The sequence below is a fragment of the Anomaloglossus baeobatrachus genome, chromosome 4 (assembly GCF_048569485.1).
Source record: "Anomaloglossus baeobatrachus isolate aAnoBae1 chromosome 4, aAnoBae1.hap1, whole genome shotgun sequence".
NCBI lineage: Eukaryota > Metazoa > Chordata > Amphibia > Anura > Aromobatidae > Anomaloglossus > Anomaloglossus baeobatrachus.
Window position 1 is genome coordinate 373809558 of NC_134356.1, and position 25964 is coordinate 373835521.

Here is a 25964-nt window from a genome sequence, read left to right on the forward strand (position 1 = left end):
TGTTTACTCCATTCAAGCCAGTGGCCAAGTTGAAATATCTGTGTAATATGAATGAGGGATGGCAAGAATAAATCTTCTTTCACTACTACGCCTCATACGCCCAACAACCCCAGCGACATGCATCTCTAGCACCGGGTGTTGTAAAAACAATAGGAATTTCAAGTGTCTCGGTATTACTAAGAGTATGCTATCCATCCCCTGTTCTACCAGATTATACTCTTTTGCTAAATAAAGTATTGATACTCACCAACTGCTGCTATTGCTGGACTCTTGTCATAAATATACTTGGTGCACACATCTCGTATGGTCTGGGCATCAATTAACTAAATGAAAAGGTAGAGGATTGCCTTATAGAATGTAAGACACACACCACAAATTCTCAAGAAGAAGCATTGTTTTACAAGGTAACACGTTAGAGCAGCATTATGAGTTGAGCGAGTACCTATTTGTACTCACTATAATCATGAGTACTGTTTAATACTCGCATATTCATTCCAAATAGCCTGTGCAACGCAAGTCAATGGGAAAAAACTCGCAAAGTAATGAGTAACCCGAATGCCGTACTCTTTGTATGATTATCAAATACTGCAGCATTCGGGTTACACGTTACATTGCGAGTTTTCCCCATTGACTTACTCTGCGAGTTTAATATGTGCAATGCAACGAGTAACCCAAATGCTGAAGTATTTGCTACTCGCACAAACAGTATGCCATTTGGGTTAATCATTACTTTGCGAGTTTTCCCCCTTGACTTGCATTGCACACGTTATTCGGAATGAATACACGAGAATTAGGCTGCTTTTACACTTCCGTTGTTTTGCATCAGTCACAATCCGTTTTGTGACTGATGTTTCAGATGCGTTGGAGATTGTGGTACAACTGATGGAACGGATCCGTTGTAGCAGTTTGTACCTGGCAAAGAGAATCCACCTGTGGCCGCGGGACTCACTTCAGTTGCTCTGTGGAGCTCACTGCGAGCAGCCGTGTTCTACGGCCGCTCTGGTTAGCTTCCGATGTAGCAGAGTTGAAAGCGTCGTGGGACCTAGTGTGGATTACGTCGGACCTGGAGAGGTATTTGGGGTTTAATCAAGTGGTGAAAGAGGGTGGGTTTTATTAAAAAACAAAAACAAAACACAATTCAGTGTTTTGTGTTTATTTACCTTCACTACAGTTTGGGGGGGGGGGGGTCTCATAGATACCTGCCATCACTAAGCTAGGACTGAATGGCTTCTATGGACTGTCAGTAACTCCTTATTACCCCGATTGCCACCCCATCAGGGCAATTGGGATGAGTCGGGAAAAGTCACGAAAGTCTCGCATCTAATGGATGCGGCAATTCCAGGCAGCTGCTGGCTAATATTTTTAGGGTGGGGGGCTCCTCATAACGTAGGGCTCCCCATCATGAGAATACCAGCTCGCAGCCGAATGGCTTTACCGTGGCTGGTATCAAAATGGGGGGGGGAGGCACACTTTTTTTTTTTTTTTAAATTTATTGTACTGCACGATAGACCCGCCCACCGGTGGCTGTCACTCAGCGTGGGAGCACGTCTGCCTGCAACCAATCATAGGCACCAGTGGGCGGGGGAAGCAGTAAATACAAGATGGAATAATGAGTGTCTGACCTTTTCAAAAGCAGGAGAAGCCGCTGGAGCAGTGTGACAGCCGTACATCACCGGTGAATATGAGAGACGGAGAGAAATATTTTCTAACCAGAAAGGAATTTACACATCTGAGCATGCTCTGTTGCTAAAAGACTGAACAGTCGCTGGAATCCGTCATTTGACAAATTCCGGCACCCATAGGCTTCCATTATAACCAACGACGGATGCCGCCGGAATTCTGTGCACTGCGTTTTTTCGACGCTACAAAAAAATGTTACATTCTGAGTTGCTTCCGGCGGTCAGTCATTCCATGACTGATCAGTTGCATAGCGGATGCAATGTAAGACAATCAGTCGTTAATACAAGTCTAGGGGGAAAAAAAACAGAATCCTGCAAAATATTTTGCAGGATACCGAATTTCCTCAAGGCGACGGATTGTGACTGATGCAAAACAACGGAAGTGTGAAAGCAGCCTTAGGCTAAGTTCACACTTCCATTGTTTTGTATCAGTCACAATCCGTCGCCTTGAGGAATTACTGTATCCTGCAAAATATTTTGCAGGATTCCAGTTTTTCCCCATCGACTTCTATTGGCGACGGATTGTGACTGATGATGCTGCGTTGCATCCACTGCGTCGCGGTCAGTCGTTTTTTGACTGACCGCCGGGCGGGAGCAACGCAGAATGTAACATTTTTTGTGCAGTGGAATCGGTTGGATTTCGCTGCGCATGCGCTCTCTGGCTCCCCGCACAGGTAACCAGGATAAACATCGGGTTACTAAGCAGCGCGCTTTGGTTAGTTACCCGGTATTTACACTGGTTACGGGTGCAGGGAGCCAGCGCTGAGCGGTGTATGCTGGTAACCAAGCAAAAAGTACTTTGCTTTTACCCGATATTTACCCTGGCTGTGCACGGAGCCAGATACTTCACCGCTCGGCTCCGCCCCCTCCCGCACTCAGCATGTATATACACACACACTCACCTGTCCTGCAGTCCCCGCGGCACTGACGTACTCAATGCCACGGCCCCGCTCGGCTCCACCCACCCTGAACTCCGCCCCCCGCACACAACGGAATCTGACAAAGAATTCTGTTCTTTGTCATCCGTTGTACAGCGCATCAGTCACATGCGTCAAGCGACGCATGTGACTGATGCAAAACAACGGAAGTGTGAACTTATCCTTAGACAGTACTCGTTAGGAATATAGCGAGTACGAATAGTTAGGTACTCACTCAACTTTAACCAGTATGTCATGTATTGGTAAAAGGTAGTGATAAGTGAACACTACCATCCTCGGCTCCTTGGTTCTCGTAACGAGCAGTTGGGTGCACGGATGGCAGCGACTTGAGTACCAGAGTATAATGGAAGTCAATGGGGAACTCAAGCATTTGTCCAGAATAGTTCGCCATTGACTTCCATTATACTTGAGTATTGACTTGATGCTCCCATCCATGCATCCAACTGCTTGTTACAAGTACCGTAGTGCTCGTTCATCACTAGTAAAAGGTTAATTGTAAGGAAGAATCCATTTAAAACTTACATCAATTCTTGCCTCTAGTTCAGGCAAAGGTATTCTTCTGTTGTAACATAACATTTGCCGACCAATGTCTTCACAAATTGGTGTTGAACCTTTAGAAATAGAAAGTGACATGATTTAAATTGGAAAGCTTATAGTATAGAGAACATTACAATGAAATGTATATTACCATCTAACTGAAGCAACATGTTTGTTTTCAGGAGGTTTTTTGCTCGTGCAACTTCACTTTCTGTAACACTTGTGCAGAGTCTGATCCTAGCAGAGTAACACAAAGAACAGTCACAGACTATTTCATGTACATCATTGTTGGAAAAAAAGTGCATAGCATAAGTACACTAGATATATAAAGTCTACCCACTCCTATTAACATACCAAGTTTTTATCACGTAAAAAAAGTCATTTCACAACTTTTTCCACTTTTAACACTAGAACTACTGGACTTGTGACACCGATATAGAAATACATAGTGCACAGTAGTCAAAATGACTACCTCAGTAGTTCTAGTGTTAATGTCCCTCAATCTGTACAATTCAATTGAGAAATAAAGAAATCATTTTGCAGGAAAAATATAGTTGCATAAGTGTGAACATCTTATAAAATTGGGGAGGTACAGTATTCAAACTCCTTTAAATTTTTCACTTTCATTGCAACCATTTGGTAAAGTTCTTTTTTTTTTTTTCTCATTAATGTACACTCTGCAGAAATTCTTTTATAACCTTGGCCAGATCCTTTGACCTCATGATTCTCATTTGGTCTGACATGCACTGTGAGCTGTGAGATCTTATATAGACAGGTGTGAGCCTTTCCAAAATCAAGTCCGATCAGTTTAATTAAACACAGCTGGACTCCAATGAAGAAGTAGAACCATCTCAAGGAGGATGACAAGGAATTGGACAGCATGTGACTGAAATATAAGTCTCTGAGCAAAAAGTCGACTACGTTCGGGTGTCAGTCTGCAGAAAACGTATATGTGCAAAAATGGCACAAAACAGAGCACACGCTAACGCAGTGTGCTCAATTACAGTGAATGACCCTGCCAGCGCATGCGTCCGAAACACACTTTGCAGAGTGGAGAAGGGGCGGTTCGAACAGATGCTCCGACGGGACCTGTGAACGTAGGGAAAGAAGGGAATTTTGTTTACTTACCGTAAATTCCTTTTCTTCTAGCTCCAATTGGGAGACCCAGACAGTGGGTGTATAGCTACTGCCTCTGGAGGCCGCACAAAGAACTACACTTAAAAGTGTAAGGCCCCTCCCCTTCTGGCTATACACCCTCCCGTAGGAGTACGGATTCCTCAGTTTTAGTACCAAAGCAAGAAGGAGGAAAGCCAATAACAGTTTCAAAAACAAATTCAATCCGATAACAAGATCGGAGAACTTAAGAAACAACATGAACAACATGTGCACCCGAAAAACGAAACCCTAAGAACAAATAGGGCGGGTGCTGGGTCTCCCAATTGGAGCTAGAAGAAAAGGAATTTACGGTAAGTAAACAAAATTCCCTTCTTCTTTTTCGCTCCTAATTGGGAGACCCAGACAGTGGGACGTCCAAAAGCAGTCCCTGGGTGGGTAAAAAGATACCACATGAACGGGCTGTCAGACAGCCCTTTCCTACAGGTGGGCCACCGCCGCCTGAAGGACCTGTCTACCTAGGCTGGCATCTGCCGAAGCGTAGGTATGCACTTGATAGTGTTTGGTAAACGTGTGCAGACTCGACCAGGTAGCCGCCTGGCACACCTGCTGAGCCGTAGCCTGATGCCGCAATGCCCAGGACGCACCCACGGCTCTGGTAGAATGGGCCTTCAGTCCAGATGGAATCGGAAGCCCAGCAGAACGGTATGTGTGAAGAATTGGTTCCTTGATCCACCGCGCCAGGGTGGATTTGGAAGCTAGCGATCCCTTATGCTGACCAGCGACTAGGACAAAGAGCGCATCAGAACGGCGCAGAGACGCCGTGCGAGAAATGTAAATCCTGAGTGCTCTCACCAGGTCCAACAGATGTAAACCTTTTTCAAATTGGTGAACTGGATGCGGACACAAAGATGGCAAAGTGATATCCTGATTGAGATGAAAGGAAGAAACCACCTTGGGAGAAAACTCTGGAATTGGACGCAGTACTACCTTGTCTTGGTGAAACACCAGGAAGGGAGATTTGCAAGATAACGCCGCTAGCTCGGACACTCTTCGAAGAGACGTGACCGCCACAAGAAAAACTACTTTTTGTGAAAGCCGAGAAAGGGAAACCTCTTTCAAAGGCTCGAAAGGCGGCTTCTGGAGAGCAATGAGAACCTTGTTTAGATCCCAGGGTTCCAATGGCCGTCTGTAAGGAGGAACGATATGACAAACTCCTTGGAGAAACGTGCGTACTTTAGAAAGCCGTGCCAAGCGCTTCTGAAAGAATACGGATAGCGCGGAGACTTGACCCTTAAGAGAGCTAAGCGACAAACCTTTTTCCAACCCAGACTGCAGGAAGGAAAGAAAAATTGGCAATGCAAATGGCCAGGGAGAAACTCCCTGAGCCAAGCACCAAGCTAAGAATATCTTCCACGTCCTGTGATAGATCTTAGCTGAGGATGGTTTCCTAGCCTGTCTCATTGTGGCAACAACTTCATGAGATAAACCTGAGGCCGCTAGGATCCAGGACTCAATGGCCACACAGTCAGGTTCAGGGCCGCAGAATTCAGATGGAAAAACGGCCCTTGAGACAGTAAATCTGGACGGTCTGGTAGTGCCCACGGTTGGCCTACCGTGAGATGCCACAGATCCGGGTACCACGACCTTCTTGGCCAGTCTGGAGCGACGAGAATGGCTCGATGGCAGTCGGACCTGATTTTCCTGAGAACTCTGGGTAACAATGCTAGAGGTGGGAACACATAGGGTAGTCGGAATTGCGACCAATCCTGAACCAAGGCGTCTGCCGCCAGCGCTCGGTGATCGTGAGACCGTGCCATGAAAACTGGGACCTTGTTGTTGTGCCGTGACGCCATCAGATCGACGTCCGGCGTCCCCCAGCGGCAACAGATCTGCTGAAACACGTCCGGGTGAAGGGACCATTCTCCTGCGTCCATGCCCTGGCGACTGAGAAAGTCTGCTTCCCAGTTTTCCACGCCTGGAATGTGAACTGCGGATATGGTGGACGCTTTGCTTTCCACCCACGTTAAAATCCGCCGGACTTCTTGAAAGGCTTGGCGACTGCGTGTTCCCCCTTGGTGGTTGATGTACGCCACCGCCGTGGAATTGTCCGACTGAATCCGAATCTGCTTGCCTTCCAGCCATTGTTGGAAGGCTCGCAGAGCAAGATAGACTGCTCTGATTTCCAGAACATTGATCTGCAGGGTGGACTCTTCCTGAGTCCACGTCCCCTGAGCCCTGTGGTGGAGAAACACCGCTCCCCACCCTGATAGGCTCGCATCCGTCGTGACCACTGCCCAGGATGGGGGTAGGAACGACTTTCCCTGTGACAATGAGGTGGGGAGAAGCCACCAACGCAGAGAGTCCTTGGCAGTCTGAGAGAGGGAGACAGTCCTGTCGAGGGACGTCGATTTCCCATCCCATTGGCGTAGAATGTCCCATTGTAGAGGGCGCAGATGAAACTGCGCGAACGGGACCGCCTCCATCGCTGCTACCATCTTTCCTAGGAAATGCATGAGGCGCCTCAGTGAGTGCGACTGACTCTGAAGGAGAGATTGCACTCCTGTCCGTAGCGAACACTGCTTGTCCAGTGGAAGCTTCACTATCGCTGAGAGAGTATGAAACTCCATGCCAAGATAAGTCAGAGATTGGGTCGGGGTTAGATGAGACTTTGGAAAGTTGATAATCCACCCGAAACTCTGGAGAGTGTCTAGTGCCACCTTCAGACTGTGTTGGCATGCCTCTTGAGAGGGTGCCTTTATAAGCAGGTCGTCTAGATACGGGATGACCGAGTGACCTTGCGAGTGCAGAACAGCTACTACTGCTGCCATGACCTTGGTGAAGACCCGGGGGGCTGTTGCCAGACCGAAAGGTAACGCTACGAACTGCAGGTGTTCGTCGTGTATGACGAAGCGTAAGAAACGCTGATGCTCTGGCGCAATCGGCACGTGGAGATACGCATCTTTATTATCTATTGATGCTAGAAAATCTCCTTGAGACATTGAGGCTATGACGGAGCGTAGGGATTCCATCCGGAACCTCCTGACTTTTACGTGTCTGTTGAGCAACTTTAGATCCAGGACGGGTCGATACGATCCGTCCTTTTTTGGGACCACAAACAGATTGGAGTAAAAACCGTGACCTTGTTCCTGAAGAGGGACGGAGGTCACCACTCCTTCCGCCTTTAGAGCGGCCACCGCCTGCAACAGAGCATCGGCTCGGTCTGGTGGTGGAGAAGTTCTGAAGAAACGAGTTGGCGGACGAGAACTGAACTCTATCCTGTACCCGTGAGACAGAATATCCCTCACCCAACGGTCTTTGACGCGTGACAGCCAAATGTCGCCAAAGTGGGAAAGCCTCCCACCGACCGAGGGTGTGGGAATCGGAGACTGCAAGTCATGAGGACGCCGTCTTGGCAACGGTTCCTCCGGCTGTCTTTTTTGGGCGTGACTGAGACCTCCAAGAATCTGAGCGTCTCTGATCTTTTTGAGTCTTTTTTGACGAGGAGAATTGGGACCTGCCCGGTCCTCGAAAGGACCGATAACCAGACTGACCCCTCCTCTGTTGGGGTTTGTTTTGTCTGTGTTGCGGTAAGGATGAGTCCTTACCCTTGGAGTGTTTGATGATTTCATCCAAACGCTCTCCAAACAATCGGTCACGAGAAAAAGGCAAATTGGTTAAGCACTTCTTGGAATGAGAATCTGCCTTCCAGTGTCTCAACCACAGGGCCCTACGCAAAACAACGGAGTTGGCTGACGCCACTGCCGTGCGGCTTGTAGCGTCAAGAACAGCATTAATCGCGTACGACGCGAATGCCGCCATTTGCGAGGTCAATGGTGCTACCTGCGGGGCAAATGCACGTGTGACTGAGTCGACTTGCACAAGCCCGGCTGAGATAGCTTGGAGTGCCCATACGGCAGCAAAAGATGGCGCTAACGACGCTCCAATAGCTTCATAGATGGATTTCAGCCAGAGCTCCATCTGCCTGTCAGTGGCATCTTTAAGTGCCGCTCCATCTTCAACTGCAACCAAGGATCTAGCTGCAAGCCTGGAAATTGGAGGATCCACTTTTGGACACTGGGTCCAACCCTTGACCACCTCAGGGGGAAAAGGATAGCGTGTATCTTTAAGCCGTTTAGAAAAACGCCTTTCCGGATAAGCGTGGGGTTTCTGGATTGCGTCTCTAAAGTCAGCGTGGTCCAGAAAAGTGCTTAATGTACGCTTAGGATATCTGAAATGGATTCTCTCGTGCTGCGAAGCTGACTCCTCTACAAGAGGAGCTGGTGGGGAAATATTTAACATCTTATTGATGGACGCTATAAGATCATTAACTATGGCGTCACCATCTGGTGTATCTAGATTGAGAGCGGTCCCAGGATCAGAATCCTGATCAGTTACGTCCGCCTCATCACCCATAGATTCATCTCGCTGGGATCCTGACCATTGAGATGAATGTGAAGGCCCCTCATAGCGAGCCCGCTTAGGTTGCCTGGGGCCATCGTCCGAGTCAGAGTCTTCACCCTGAGGTGTATATGCCCGTCCCGGAGCTTGGAAGTAATTCAGCTGAGGGGGACCAGGGGGCAATGATTGCACAGTGTCCGTGGCCTGAAGTACAGGCCTAGCTCGCAATGTGTCAAGAATTTGTGACATAGTGAGAGACATTCTGTCAGCAAAAGCCGTAAACTCAGTTCCTGTCACCTGGACAGCATTCACAGGTGGTACACCCTGGGTCACGTCCAGCAGAGGACCCGACTGTGCAAGTGCCGCAGGGGCCGAGCACTGCACACAATGGGGGTCAGTGGAGCCTGCCGGTAGAAAAGCCCACATGCGGTACAGGAAGCATATAATGTCTGTGCCTTGGCACCCTTGCGTTTTGTGGACGACATGCTGTTGGCTCTCTGCAATGTGAGAGAGTCTATAGCCAAAGGGCGACCAGCGCTATGCAGTACAAAGTATTTGCAGGAACAAAATACTAAGATTACTACTGGCACAAGAGGGGGTGAGCCCAGAGGGCTGCTTACCGCCCGCTGAATAGCGGGTAAGAGGCGCAGAATTCCTTGTCTGGGTCTCCCCGGCTCCCCTCTGTAGTTCAGCGTGTCAGCAGGAATGGCTGCCGGCGTCTGTGGAGAGGGGCGGCCCGTGGGAGTTCCCAAACAAAAGTGCGGGAAACAGTGTCCCCTCTGTGCCTATTGTGAGGGCTGGAGTATGTAAAAACGACTCCAGCCCTCAGCGCTGATGCACTGACCAGCGTCCCGCCCCTCTCCTGACTGGCAGGTCTGGGGGCGGGAACGAACGGAACCAGGCCGCAAAAGCCGGGGACTCGAGTTATCAGCGCGGCCGCCGTAAAAGCGCGGCCCGCGCTGAAGTCCCCGGCGCACCACAAGTGCCAGCCGCGCCGCAGTCCCAGCGGCCGGCGCGACCGTTCCCCAAAAGTGTGCCTGCTTCAGCGAGCTGAATGAGGCCATGGCACAAGCGCCGCAGCGCTGATGTCCCCGGCGCACTACAACACCCAGCATGCTGCGGTGTGAGCGCCAAATGCACGGGGACACAGAGTACCTTGAGGAAGCAGGGCCATGTCCCTGATGTACTCCGCTCCATCCAGCATCTTCTCCAGGGGCTGTAGATGGAGCACGGTCTCAGTGCCTGGAGACCAGTAAATCCCACTTCACCCAGAGCCCTGTAAAAAGGGATGGGGAAGGAATCAGCATGTGGGCGCCAGCCACCGTACCCGCAATGGGTACCTCAACCTTACAAACACCTCCGACATACAGTGGGGTGAGAAGGGAGCATGCTGGGAGCCCTGTATGGGCCCTCTTTTCTTCCATCCGACATAGTCAGCAGCTGCTGCTGACTAAAAACAATGGAGCTATGCGTGCGTGTCTGACCTCCTTCGCACAAAGCTAAAACTGAGGAATCCGTACTCCTACGGGAGGGTGTATAGCCAGAAGGGGAGGGGCCTTACACTTTTAAGTGTAGTTCTTTGTGCGGCCTCCAGAGGCAGTAGCTATACACCCACTGTCTGGGTCTCCCAATTAGGAGCGAAAAAGAAAAACGCAATCTGAACGGAGCCTAAGAAAAGTGGTTCTAAGCACTGGTAAAAGACTTACAGCAAAAATGGCAAGATAAAGATTTTCTTACAAAAAAAACCCCCAAACCATATCAAAGCCCAGCTATGGGTTTGCCAAATGGCATGTGTAAGGCTATGTGTGCACAGTGCGTAAAACTGCATGACTTTGCTTCCCCAGCAAAGTCTGAGTTTTCATTTTTGCTGTCCGCACACAACTTTTTTTTTTTTAAAGCTGCGTTTTTGAGCTAAAAAAAAAACAAAAATGGACGTCAATTCTTTCCTGCGTCTTTCTGCGTTTTCCCACCATGCAATGCATTAGAAAAACGCAGAGATCAAAAACGCAGCCAAAAATGCGCAGAAACGCATGCGTTTTTACCGGTGCATTTTGTTTGCGCGTTTTTGCCTTGGGTGCATTTTTTTAGCGGCCAAAAACGCAGCATCAAAAGAACGCAGGGTGCGCACATAGCCTTATGGTCTGATGAGACCAATGTTAAACTTTTTGGCCATAACGGCAAAAGGTATGTTTGACACAAAGACAACAATGCACATAATACCATACCCACAATGAAGCATTGTAGAGGAAGCATTAAGCTTTGAAGCGGATTTGAACTGGAGCTATAGTCAAGGTAGAAGAACTTATGAACTGTTCCAAATATCAATTTTGCAACAAAACCTTCAAGCCTTTTTAAAAGTTGAATAAAAATGTCACCTTACATGACAAAAACCTGGGTGTGTAAACTTTTTACATTCACCGTAAATAAACTGCTACACAAGAAGAGAAATCATGCTATAAAGCAGAGTCTGCTGCCTATTTCAAACACTGCATAATAATGCATCAAGTATACAGGAAAGTAATACAAATTTACAGAAACGCTACAAATCTGATAATGTCTGGAAATGTATGGTAATTTGTTTTGGGTCTTGAAGATCCCAACTAATCCCTACAACCAGGTAATCATTAGTAAAGTATTTCTTCCCTTTGGAAAGCTTACCATTCTCTTTGAACAAAGTGCATCATGTCTTCCACTGAATTTGGCTCACAAACCATGTACAGACCCCAGAGTCCAGTGTCAGTATAGCAGGTATTGAAGGACTGGAAGCTGTGACACAAGTTCCCATGACATGTAATCTGAGCAAGTTTACTGGACAAATTCTGTTCAATGGAAAGAGAAAAAAAAAAAAGTCATTTAGGCCGCACAAAAACCATTCAGCCAACTTGTGCCCTGGTTTTACCTTATATGTGGGGAAAACTAGAACAGCGCTCCCATCGTCTTTGCACTCTCCAACTACGTATACATCTCTTCCGCCATCATGTCATATTTTGTACCACCTGCTTTTTTTTTTTAGATTGCCATAAGTATCTAAATTTAATCTTTTATATACTAGTATTGCATCCATATAAACCAAGATATAAAATGTTTATTAAAAAACAAAACAAAAAACCTTTTGTCTTTTCTGCATATACAGTATATGTATTCAATATCTATTTGATCTCTTGCACCTAACATGCTAGCTGATGAGTTTCTTACAGGGGTATTCCCATCTCCAAGATCCTATCCCAATATTTCAACACGCTGCTTAGGAATACTTCATGTAAAATCTTCTGGATGGGTGCCATCAAAGCCGGTGTGCCACAGGAGGGTACAGACAAAAGAGAAAAAATCTTGGCACTCCTAATCCAACAGCTTGTCATAAAAACACAACTTCAATGGAAAAACATGTTAAAACATAGAAGGCCCACGGCCTTGGGTACACCCAATGTGTTTTCAGTGCTCAAAGACACTTACTCATAGGAAATACAAAAGGATCATGGAAACAGAAAATAAGTAAAAAAAAAAAAAAAAAAAAATCAATAGAAAGCATTTTCACCTGAACATAAGGAAGCTGGCATTTAAAGGGATACCGTATGATACCAATAACACTAATACCTTTCATACAGCAAAACACAAAACTTCATATACAAGTAAAGTTAATTTATTTCAGTAATTCAATACAAAAAGGGAAACTCATACAGAGGAGAAAAAAAGGTATTTAGTCAGCCACCAATTGTGCAAGTTCTCCCACTTAAGATGAGAGGCCTGTAATTTACAATTTAGACCACAACTATGACAGACAAAATGAGAAAACAAATCCAGAAAATCACCTGATTTGGCAAGATTTTATTTGCAAATTATGGTGGAAAATAAGTATTTGGTTATTTAAGAACATGCAATACTTCTGTCTCTCGCAGACTTGTAACTTCTTCTTTAAGAGGCTCCTCTGTCCTCCACTCATTACCTGTAGAAATGGCACCTGTTTGAACTTGTTATCAGAATAAAAGACACCTGTCCACAACCTCAAACAGTCACACTCCAAACTCCACTAGGGTGAAGACCAAAGAGCTGTCGAAGGACACCAGAAACAAAATTTTAGCCCTGCACCAGGCTGGGAAGACTGAATCTGCAATAGGCAAGCAGCTTGGTGTGATGAAATCAACTGTGGGAGCAATAATAAGAAAATGGAAGACATACAAGACCACTGAATCTCCATCGATTTGGGGCTCCACACGATCTCACCTTGTGGGGTCAAAAAGATCACAAGAACAATAAGCAATAATCCCAGAACTACACGGGTGGGACCTTGTGAATGACCTGCATAGAGCTGGGACCACCGTAACAAAGGCTACCATCAGTAACACTACACCACCTACTACACTCAGATCCTGCAGTTCCAAACGTGTTCCCCTGCTTAAGTCAATACATGTCCAGGCCTGTCTGAAGTTTGCTAGAGAGCATTTGGATTATCCAGAAGAGTATTGGGAGAATGTTATATCGTCTGATGAAACCAAAGTGGAACTGTTTGGTAGAAACACAACTCGTCGTGTTTGGAGGAGACAGAATGCTGAGTTACATCCAAAGAACACCATACCTACTGTGAAGCATAGGGGTGGCAACATCATGCTGTGGGGCTGTTTCTCTGCAAAGGGACTAGGACGACTGATCAGTGTACATGAAACAATGAATGGGGCAAGTATTGTGAAATTTTCAGTGCAAACCTCCTTCCATCAGCAAGAGCATAGAAGATGAAATGTGGCTGGGTCTTTCAGCATGATAATGATCCCAATTACATGAAGGAGTGACTTCATAAGAAGCCTATGAAGGTCCTGGAGTGGCCTAGCCAGTCTTCAGATCTCAACTCCCATAGAAAACCTTTGGAGGGAGTTGAAAGACCGAGTTGCCCAGCGATTGGCCAAAAACATTACTACTCTAGAGGAGATCTGCATATAGCAATGGGCCAACATACCACCAACAGTGTGTGCCAACCTTGTGAAGACTTACAGAAAACGTTTGACCTCCGTCATTGCCAACAAAAGATATATAACAAAATATTGAGATGAAGTTTTGTTATTGACCAAATACTTTTTGTCCACCATAATTTTCAAATAAAATCTTGCAAAATCAGACAAGGTGATTTTCTGGATTTGTTTTCTCATTTTGTCTCTCATAGCTGTGGTCTACCTATGATGTCAATTACAGGGCTCTCATCTTTTTAAATGGGAGAACTTGCACAATTGGTAGCTGACTAAATGCCTTTTTCCCCCCACTGTATATTATATAGCGTCATTACAAACAGAGTGATCTATTTCAAGCGTTTATTTCTGTTAATGTTGATGATTATGGCTTACAGCCAATTAAAACACAAAAGTCATCTCAGAAAATTAGAATAATTACCAACACACAAAAAATAAACACGTGCAAAGACTTCCTAAGTGTTTAAAATGGTCCTATAGTCTGGTTCAGTAGGCTACACAATCATGAGGAAGACTGCTGACTTGACAGATGTCCAGAAGGCAGTCATTGATACACTCTACAAGGAGGGTAAGGCTAGTTTTACACTTGCGTTGAACGGCATCCGTTGCATTGCGTTGTGTGACTGATGCAACGGATGCGTTGCATATAGTGGCGCAACGGATCATACAAAACAACGGAATCTGCTGTTTTTTTTTCTTTACAGTTTTACCGGCGGCAGACTATTGTGAATGAACAGCTGATCACCCGGCTGCCGGGCGATCAGCTGATCGCTCACAGCAGCCGGGCGATCAGCTGATCATTCGGCCGCCGACAATGTGTGTGGGGGGGGGGTCGGTGGATGGAGCCGAGCGGGGTCATGGCGCTGAGGACGTCAGTGCCGGGGACTGCACGGCTGGGGACAGGTGAGTGTGTGTGTGTGTGTGTGTGTGTGTGTGTGTGTGTGTGTGTGTGTGTGTACATGCGGAGTGGAGTGCGGGAGGGGGCAGAACCGAGCGGGGAAGTGTCGGGCTCCCTGCACACGTAGCCAGGGCAAATATCGGGTAACTAAGCAACTTTGCTTAGTAACCCGATGTGTACCCTGGTTACGTGTGCAGGGAGCCAGAGAGCATGCGCAGCGAAATCCTAAGGATTCCGCTGCTCAAAAAACGTTACATGCTGCATTCCTTCCGCCAACGCAGCGTCGGCCAGTGGAAGCAACGCAGGTCCATCAGTCGCAATCCATCGTCCATACAAGTCTATGGGTAGCAGCAGAATCAGTTTTCCAAAACGGCAGATTGCGACTGAAAGAAAAAGACGCAAGTGTGAAAGTAGCCTAAGCCACAAAAGGTCATTGCTAAAGAAGCTGGGTGTTCACAGAGTGCTGTATCCAAGCATATTAATGGAAAGTTGAGTGGAAGGAAAAAGTGTGGTAGAAAAAGGTGCACAAGCATATGGGATAACTGCAGCCTTGATAGGATAGTTAAGAAAAGGCCATTCAAAAATTTGGGAGAGATTCACAAGGAGTGGACTGCTGCTGGAGTCAGTGCTTCAAGAGCCACCACACACAGATGTATCCAGGACATGGGCTACAACTGTCACATTCCTTGTGTCAAGCCACTCATGACCAATAGACAACGCCAGAGGCGTCTTACCTGGGCCAAGGAGAAAAAAAAAAACTGGACTGTTGCTCAGTGGTCCAAGGTGTTGTTGTCAGATGACAGTAAATTTTGCATTTCATTTAGAAATCAAGGTCTAGAGTCTGGAGGAAGCGTGGAGAGGCCACAATCCAAGCTGCTTGAGGTCTAGTGTGAAGTTTCTACAATCAGTGATGGTTTGGGGAGCCATGTCATCTGCTGGTGTAGGTCCACTGTGTTATATCAAGACCAAAAGGCAGCTCAGCCGTCTACCAGGAAATTTTAGAGCACTTCATGCTTCCCTCTGCCGACATCTTTTTGGAGATGGAATTTTCATATTCCAGTAAGACTTGGCACCTGTCCACACTGCCAAAATTAAAGGGAACCTGTCAGCAGAAATGTCCCCTAAAACCTAACAGATTCCCCCTCTGCAGCTCCTGGGCTGCATTCTATAAAAGGTCCCTGTTATGATTGTGCCCACTTTCTGACCGAAAAAAAAGTGTTTATAAAGTTGTACCTTTTTGGCTTTGGATTCGGTAAATCTGTCACGGGGGCGGGCTGCCTGATGGCCGTTATTCTGCCCCCTGGTCCTGTATGCCGCCCCCATCGCTGATTTCAATACTTCTGGACGCCGCCCACTGCTCCAGCCATCCCCGCGCATGCCCAGTGCCCATCTCTCGGGGATGAGCACTGTGCCCAGTGTCACCGCTGGTGACGTGCACGCAGGGTTAAGATTATAGGCGGTGCTGTGATGTTTATTCCTAAGCAACCGCCCATAATCGCGGGACCGCGCTTTCGGTGTAGTCACTGCTCCGCGCTCTTCCCATCTATTTCCTGCCTCGGGGCAAGATGGGAAGGAGGCGAAGTGAGGTCAGCAGCAGCGCGCTTGCGCAGAAAGAAGCAGGCCGAGGGGGAAAGCGCGGTCCCGCGATTATGGGCGGTTGCTTAGGAATAAACATCACAGCACCGCCCATAATCTTAACCCTGCGTGCACGTCACCAGCGGTGACACTGGGCACAGTGCTCATCCCCGAGAGATGGGCACTGGGCATGCGCGGGGATGGCTGGAGCAGTGGGCGGCGTCCAGAAGTATTGAAATCAGCGATGGGGGCGGCATACAGGACCAGGGGGCAGAATAACGGCCATCAGGCAGCCCGCCCGACAGATTTACCGAATCCAAAGCCAAAAAGGTACAACTTTATAAACACTTTTTTTCGGTCAGAAAGTGGGCACAATCATAACAGGGACCTTTATAGAATGCAGCCCAGGAGCTGCAGAGGGGGAATCTGTTAGGTTTTAGGGGACATTTCTGCTGACAGGTTCCCTTTAACAATACCTGGTTTAATAACCACAGTATCACTGTGCTTGATTGGCAGCAAACTCCCCTGAAATAAACACCATAGAGAATCTATGGGGAATTGTCAAGAGGAAGATGAGAGATATCAAACCCAACAATGCAGACGAGCTGAAGGCTGCTATCAAAGCAACCTGGGCTTCCATAACACCTGAGCAGTGCCACAGGCTGATCGCCTCCATGCCACGCCGCATTGATGCAGTAATTCATGCAAAAGGAGCCCCGACCAAGTATTGAGTGCATTTACTGTACAGACTTGTCAGTAGGCGCCAAAATTTCTGAGTTAAAAATCATTTTTTCAGTTGATGTTATATAATATTCTAATTTTCTGAGATAATGACTTTTGGGTTTTCATTGGCTGTAAGACATCATCATCAACATGAACAGAAATATACACTTGAAATAGATCACTCTGTTTTTAATGACTCTATATAATATATGCGTTTCCTTTTTGTATTGAATTACTGAAATAAATTAACTTTTTGATGATATTCTAATTTATTGAGATGTACCTATATATAGTAAAAATCCTTAAAATTAATTTCCTTTGGAAACTTACAATCAAGAGATAATATCCAAAAAGCTTGACATAGAGTAAGGTTTGGCCTGGCGGCATATTGGCCGTACTAGATGTTATTTTATGAAGGATATTTCATCATGCAGGAAGAATGTTACCAGAGCGCTCCAATCTGCTAATCAAAAATCTCACGCTTCACGTTAATATGGCAACATTGATCCAACGTATGGCGGCACACAAAACCGTGATGGATTCATTACTTTTTCCACGGCATATAGTCAGCAATTAAGTTAATCAGGATGATATCCTGCGGCAAACAATTACTAATGGATGCAGATGTGACGCCAGAAAAGGTGTGTTCCTGGGTAACATTCTATCTCCCAGCGGTATTTGGAAACCTGACACCACGTCTACATGACTATAATGCAAGGATTCTAAAGGTGTGGTGGGGCGAGGAGACTGTAGATATGCAATAAATAACATTCTCTATCCCACAGGGCACTGAACGCAGTATTAACACCTTCATGAACTGCACTATGCACCGTCATATACTGCATCACAATCACGGCTTGTAACATCGTATGAATCGGGTGCACAATTAGAAACAATTAGAAAGCTAAAAAAGCTGATTTCTGAGCATTTAGGCTGTGTGCGCACAATGCTTTTTTGATGCAGATTGTGGCCCAAATCTGCATGTCTGTCTTTATGTCAGCAAAGTCAATCAGATTTCTGAAGTGCTGTGCTCACATTGCTTATTCTTTTCCTTGCAGATTTGGTTCAGAAAATAGTCTGCAGCATGTCAACTGTTGGGGCGTTTTTTTTCCTGCATTTTTCAGCCTGTCTATCCATTCACTACATTAAGAAAAACATATTACACAAAAATGCACCAAAAGGAAATGCGTTTTTGGTGGGTGCAGATTTCATGCAGAAAATTTCTGTAACGTGCGCACATAGGCTTAAATAACATCTTTAATGGTAATGCTTCACATTCTGGTGAGAGATAACATTTTGCAACTTTTCACACCATAGACATTAGTAGCTTCCATTTTTTTTGCCATAGAAAAAGTATTATGCACCAGTACAGGGGGAAATTGGCAAAAGCAACTTACTTTACGTGACGTACGTTTGGATATTAAAGGAGTGGTTCACCCATTTTTTTTATTTTCCCAATGAGTGTCACTTACCATTGTATGCATCTTCTCCATTTGCTTGTATTTCCAGTTCTGGCACTGAGCGGCGCTATCCTGCACGCTCAGTGCCTGTCACATGACCCCCTGGAGCTGTGGCCGCCAGCATCCTCTGACGTCCCGGCATTTCCGGGCTCTCAAACTGGACGGGTACGGCAGAGGATGCCGGCGCCACTCACACTGATTGACTGGGCTGTGGGCGGTGACTACCGCACATCACAGCCCAGCATCGAGGGGAGGATCCAGAGGATGCCAGTGTGGAGCGGTGAAGGCAGAGCGCACGCTTACCATCCGTCAGCTGTGGGAGGTAGGGGATCCAGTGTGGAGTACAGGGGGGGTTTCCTCCACTGAAATCCCCCCTGTCACGCAAGTATGTGATCACACTGTCCACCCGCCCGCTGTGCTCAGCTGTCAGGAGAGCGGGCGGTGTCGGCAGTGTGATCATATACTCCCACCAGCAGCACAGGTGACCGGACGCTGCATGGGACCAATCTGCTCCACTCTGTCACCTGCACAAGTCCCAGAGTGGAGACAGTTAGTGACATGTAGCATCCGGTCACCTACACAACAAGTCCCAGAGTGGAGACAGTAAGTTACATGTAGCATCCGATCACCTGCACAACAAGTCCCAGAGTGGAGACAGTGACATGCTCTGCTCTGACACATAGTGTGCTGCATGTCACTATCTGTCTCCACTCTGGGACTTGTTGTGCAGGTGACCGGATGATACATGTCACTAACTGCCCCACTCTGTGACTTCTGCTGCATAGTACCAACTGTATACACTCTCACCTGCACAACAAGTCCCAGAGTGGAGACAGATAGTGACATATAGCACACTATGTGTCAGAGCAGAGCATGTCACTGTCTCCACTCTGGGACTTGTTGTGCAGGTGACCGGATGCTACATGTCACTGTCTCCACTGTGGGACTTGTTGTGCAGGTGACCGGATGCTACATGTCACTGTCTCCACTCTGGGACTTGTTGTGCAGGTGACCGGATGATACATGTCACTAACTGTCTCCACTCTGGGACTTGTTGTGCAGGTGACCGGATGATACATGTCAATAACTGCCCCACTCTGAGACTTGTTCAGGTGAGAGTGTATACAGTTGGAACAATGCAGCAGAAGTCACAGAGTGGAGCAAGTTAGTGACATGTATCATCCGGTCACCTGCACAACAAGTCCCAGAGTGGATACAGTGACATGCAGCACACTATGTGTCAGAGCAGAGTATGTCACCAACTTGCTCTGCTCTGTCACCTGCGGTGCTGCATGTCACCAACTAAGGGTAAGTTCACACAGTGCGTTTTTCGTGGCGTTTTTGCGCATTTTTCGGGTGCGTTTTTGCTCAGAAAACTGCATAACTTTGCTTCCCCAGCAAAGTCTGAGTTTTTATTTTTGCTGTCTGCACACAGCATTTTTTCAGCTGCGTTTTTGTGGTGCCCACAAAAACGCAGCATGTCAATTATTTTTGTGTTTTTTCACTGCGTTTTACACAAATTGAGTTGAATGAGATGTTCAAAAACGCAATGAAAAACAATTTGCAAATATAGCTGCGTTTTAGTGCGTTTCTATGACTAAAAACGCAGCTATAAACGCAAGGGGTGGGTAGTAAAGTGACGTGTACAGGAAGAGGATTCCTTCTGTCATTAAACACAGAAGCGTGAATCCTCCCGGTACCGTCACCACCGCTTCCATCTCCCGTCCGGTGCCATGTCAGCTCCCGTGCGGCGCAATGTACGGGCGGGAGATGGAGGCAGCTGCTAAATCAAAAGTGAACAATAGAAAAAAAAATGTCATACTCACCTGTCTGCAGACTCCCGGTGCCATGTCCGCTCCCAGCTCCTCTCCCAGGACCGCCGCTCCGGCTGTGTGCAGACTCTCCGGGCATGTCCGATGCCTGCAGGACCTGGCGCTGATCACCTGATGCGGTCACCTGACGCATCAGCTGATCGTAGTCTCGCGGTGACGCCATCTTTTTAACGCCCGGCTGGCTATCAGCTGATGCCGTCAGGAGACGTCATCAGCTGATTACCGGCAGCGATCTGACGGGATCAGACTCCCGTCCGATCGCTCCAGGAGCTGTCGGTAATCTGCACATAAGTCAGTATTTTTTTTTTTTTTCACTGATGCATCAGCTGATTGTATAACCGGCTTTTATACAATCAGCTGCTGTGTCGTGTGATTCATGTCCTTTAACCTGACATCATCTGATCGCTTTGCCTTCCAGCAAACCAATCAGATGATATTAGATCTGGATTGGATGGCGCGGGACCCTTGATCCAGGATTACTGCGGAGGGGGGTTCTTTTTTTCAATAAAGATGGAGTCACTAATTTTGTTGTGTTTTATTTCCAATAAAAATATTTTTCTGTGTTTTGTGTTTTTTTAATCTTTACTAGAAATTCATGGTGGCCATGTCTAATATTGGCGTGACCCCATGAATTTTGGGCTTAGGGCCAGCTTATAATTTACAGCTAGCCCTAACCCCATTATTACCCAGCGAGCCACCAGTCACCAGGGCAGCTGGAAGAGTTGGATACAGCGCCAGAAGATGGCGCTTCTATGAAAGCGCCATTTTCTGAGGTGGCTGCGGACTGCAATTCGCAGAGGGGGTGCCCAGAAAGCTTGGGCACCCTGCACTGCGGATTCCAATCCCCAGCTGCCTAGTTGTAAGCTGGCTGGACTCAAAAATTCGGCGAAGCCCACGTCTTTTTTTTTTTTTTTTTTTTTTAATTATTTCATGAAATTCATAAAATAAAGCTGTACCTGGCTAGCATACAAAAATATGGCGAAGCCCACGTCATTTTTTTAAAAAATGTTTTCAGGCAAAAACCTTTATAATAAAAAAAAATTCTTCGCTGGATTTCTATTGCCAGTGAAAGTAACACCAAGCAGCGGGGGTTGGCAGCCAGTAGCTGCTTGGGTTACCCTTAGCAATAGAAAATGCAGCGGGAGCCCACAAACAATGTGATTTTTTTTTTTTTCTTTTCATTTTTAATGAATTTAAAAAAAAAAAAAAAAAAAAAAAAAAAAATCTACATGGACTTTGCCCATCGAGCACCAGAGCATTTTATTGCTCAATTCATCCCAATTAATCAGATGACTCCAGTGTCGGCCAATTACTTGTTCTGTGTCCCCCTGCATCCATTGCAGCGTGTACGGGCTGTGAGGTCAGCGGAGTTCAGTACAGCACTGGAGTCAGCTGATCTGAACTCAGCTGAACTCCAGCCTGCACACGCTGCGATATATGCAGGGGGACATAGAAAAAGTAAGGTCTAAGCCACACGTCGAGAAACACAGTGCGAGTGGAGTGCGATAAAACATCGCATTCCACTCGGACCAATATTAGCCTGTGTGTCAGCGCACATGAGTGATTATTTTCTCCGCCCTAATTGGACCGAGAAAACAATCGCAGCATGCTACAACTGTAATGCAAGACTCTCTCTTTTACCCATTCAAGTGTATGTGGTGAGAGAAAAATCGCACTGCACTTGCGGTACATCGGTGGACTACGGAGGAGAGAGGGAGAGAAATCCCTCCCACCACTCCTCAGTGCTGGTCCACCCCTCGAGTGCCGGCCGCCCCCCGCAGCTGAGGTCTGCTCGCACAGTCGGACCTCAGTCGCAGGGACACACGCATGACACTCAGCTCTGCTGTACTGAGCGTGAGCCGAGTGTAATGCGAGGGGATCGCAGTAATCCCCGTGTGGCCCCAGCCTGATCGGCCGACACTTGAGTCAGCTGATCTGAACTCAGCTGAACTCCTGTACACACAGCCCGCACACACAGCCCGCACACGGTCACATGTGATCGGCAGCAGGCAGCGACTGCTGTTAAGGCTACATTCACATGACCGTTCTGTTTTTGCGGACCACAAAATACGGTCCTTTTTTTCACGGATGCATCCTAGTGGCATCCGTGTGACATCTGCGTGCCTTCCGGTTTTTTTTGCGGACCACAGAAAACGGAAGCAGCAAGAAATATAAATAGATGAGTAGATATAGAGATGGATAGATAGATATAGAGACAGAGGAATGAATGAATGAATGAATGAATGAATGGAGGGCTGGATAGATAGATAGATAGATAGATAGATAAGAAAGACATATATAATGTCCTACCCCCTTCTGTGACTGTCGTGTGGCACTAAGGTGCTTAGTCTTGTATTTAGCCAAAAAATAAATAAATAAAAAAAAATGACATGCGGTCCCCCTATCTTTTGTAGCCAGCTAGGGTAAAGCAAACGGCTGCAGCCTGCAAACCACAGCTGGCAGCTTTACCTTGGCTGGTAATCCAAAACAGAGGCCCCCCCACACTGTTATTTTAAATTAACTAAATAATTTAAAACAAAAAACACGGGGTCCCCCGAAATTGGATCACCAGCCAAGGTAAAGCGGACAGCTGTGGTCTGGTATTCTCAGACTAGGGAGGTTCACCGTTATTGGACACTCCCCAGCCTAAAAATAGCAGGCTGCAGCCGCCCCATCCATTAGATGTGCCAGTCCTGGTGATTCGCGCCAGCTCATCCCGTTGCCCTGGTGCGGTGGCAAACGGGGTAATATATGGGGTTAATACCAGATGTGTAATGTCACCTGGCATCAAGCCCTGGAGTTAGTGATGTCAGGCGTGTATCAGATACCCGACATCACCAACCCAGGCAGTAATAAAAAAAAAAAATAAATAAATAAACACATTTTTATTTGAAAAAACACTCCCCAACACATTCCCTCTTTCACCAATTTATTAGAAAGAAAAACAAATCCAGGTCTGGTGTAATACAAGGGGGTCCCACGATGATACCATAGTCAATGTCCCAGTCAATGAAGAACAGAATGTTCCCTATTTGCTGGGAGAACAGTGCAGTGACCTGAGCTAACATCAATAGGTCAGCCCAGGTCACTGCAGGGCATGACGAGTGCTGCTATCAGGAGGTTAACGAGGTATATTACCTGCGATGATTGCTGAACTCCTGACACCAGCGCTGTCACCGAGTTCAATGACCGCCGTCTTCACAAACAAAGTATCGCGAGCGGCCCGTGACGTCACCACTAGTCACAGTCTCGGGTCGACAGCGAGAGGTGATGTGACAAGCGGCGGGCATAGAAGGCAGTGACGACCGCTGACGTCAGGAGGGCAGGACTTCATCACCGTATGTAATGAACTTACTAACCTCCTGACGGTAGTGCTTGTCATCCCCGCGGCTGCTGACACTGCAGTGCGGGCCGCTGCTGACACTGCTGAGCGGGCAGCCGCGGGGCTGGGGCTGGAGCGGGACACTGACTGCACGGGCACGCAATGGAAGTGCTTCCGTGTTGCTTCCGGGAATTTTGCGGACCCATTGACTTGTATTGAGTCACGGTTCGTTATTACGGAACAGAATAGGACATGTTCCATAATAACGGAGCGGACATACGGCATCCGATGTGTTTTTTTTTGTAGGATCGGATGCACATGGAAGTGCTACCGTGTCCCATCCGATCCTACACAAAAGACATTGAAAAGATGGTCCTGTCTGTGGGGCCGCAAAAAAACAGGAACTGACCAGGACAAACGTAACGGTCATGTGAATGAGCTCACCTGCAGCCATTGCAGCGTGTGCGGGCTGTGAGATCAGGAGTCAGCTGACTCCAGCGCCGGCCGATAAATTCTGTGTCCCGCTGCAGAAGGATCCGGTAAAATAAAGGTTGCATGCGCTGCACATTTAATCCATAGGATCCGGTCATATGCGGTTTGCGGATGATACGGACAACACAGACTAGGCAAGAGGGAAAAATGCAATCTCATCACCCCGTCACTTTTTTTCCCCCAATTATTTTTTTCACATGTTGCGCCGGCTAATAATCATTTCTGTACATACACTCACACACACACACACACATTTTCTTCCCCTGGCTGTGTAGAGCTGGCAGCTTCGGATGTCTCTGTGTGATTGCTCTCAGTGCATCCACAAAGGGAAGAGGCAGGGAGGAGGCTTTGGGTGGAGAGCTGAGGGGGTTGTGTTAGATAAGCTAGACACCGCCCTAGAGCCACAAAGAATTCTGGTACTTGTAGGAACTGAACACAGGAAGTCAGAGGAGAGATTAACCCCATCAGAGCTGGAGCCAGCAATGAGTATGTGCTGCTAGTGCACAATAAAAGGTAATTTTGCTGAAAAAACATAATAGATGTGTTGAGGGGCACATATTAGCAAGATTTATCAGAAAAAAAAAAATTAGTTTTGGTAACCGGACAACTTCTTTAACTCTTGATTGTAAGTTTTCAAAGGGAACGAATTTATAATATATAGATATATATTGTCGCATATGTGTTTTGCTGTAAGGCCGGCGTCGCACTGGCGTATGACTCGCACGAGTGCAGTGAAAAAATCTCGCATTGCACTTTGCCCTATGTAAGACAATGCTGCAGCTCAGATCTGCGAGTTTCTCCTCAGCCCTAAATCGGATTAAGGGGGAAAAAAAAAATTGCAGCATGCTACATTTGTCAGGGAGTGTCAGTTTACTCTCACCCATACAAACCTATGGCTGCGAGTGACACATCGGACTGCACTCGGATGACATCCAAGTGCAGTGCGATATACGCACAGGCTGACAATGGAGGAGATCACTCTCTCCCTCTCCTCCACAGCTGTGATCCGATCGCAAGGTCGGATCACAGTAGATGACACTCGGCTCACGTTCGTAGCAGAGCCTGAGCTGAGAGCCATTAGCATATCACATCCAATGCTCTCGCATTGGATGCCATTTGCAAGTGTGACGCTGGCCTAACAAAAGTCCTAGTTATGTGTTATTGGTATAATGTAGTATCCCTTTAAATGCCAGCTTACTCATGTTCAGGTGAAAATGCTTTCTATTGATTTAACTGTTATAAATGTCTGTTTCCATGATCCTTTTGCATTTCCGATCAGTAAGGGCATCTTTGAGCTCCAAAAACACGTCAGCGCAACCTAGATCATGGGTCTGGGTTTTTTTTAAACATTTTTTAATTAAAGTTGGGTTTTTAAGACAAGTTGTTGGACTGGGAGTGCTGAAAATGTTTCTATATTATCTCCACCCTCCTGTATCCAGAAGATTTTACATGAGGTATTCCTATGCAACATGTTAAGCCTCCATCAACCCTCAACAAGATAAAAATATCCGAGAATTTTCTATTTTGTTTTTATCTTGTTTTTTATTTTCTGTTAAATTTATATAGTGTGGTCATTGATTGTTCAGTAAACCCTGATCCTATTTCATAGGTTTCTTTTATGGATACCCAAAGTATGGCTAAGTTTTTCAGAATAAGCTGTCCTGTGTGTGTACAGGGGGTCAATAGTATTTCTGTCCATTGTATCACCAGTACCTTGCATTTTTGCCAGTTTTCCACTTTTCAGGTTCTATATCTTAATTTGCAATTGACTGAACTGGTAGAGGTGCTAGGATTTCTCCCATATAAAGCACAGCACATAAAGATGGACTCCTGCTCTTTATTTAGCTTTTAGTAACGGAGAGAAGCAGCAGCATGAGGGGTATTATGCAGCAGTACGGCGTTGTCTTTGCTTGAATCCAGCTTTGGGGTGAGGTAAAAGACTTGTTAGAATGCGCAGCATGATCTTTCTGTGTCTCCCTATCTCTGAACTGTGCTTCCCATATTATAGCGTATAATGGGCTGTGTTAAGTGTAAAGAGG

General features: G+C 46.7%; 1 protein-coding gene across 1 annotated transcript in view; it reads right to left on the bottom strand.

The window, feature by feature from the left end:
• Positions 1-25964, bottom strand: part of PMPCB (peptidase, mitochondrial processing subunit beta) — a 60241-nt gene that overhangs the window by 891 nt on the left and 33386 nt on the right. The window contains exons 9-12 of the mRNA XM_075345188.1: positions 11327-11487; positions 3306-3391; positions 3140-3228; positions 248-323 (exon numbers count right to left, since the gene is read on the bottom strand). Coding sequence (XP_075201303.1) covers positions 248-323; positions 3140-3228; positions 3306-3391; positions 11327-11487 — 412 coding nt within the window. The remainder of the gene's footprint in view (positions 1-247; positions 324-3139; positions 3229-3305; positions 3392-11326; positions 11488-25964) is intronic.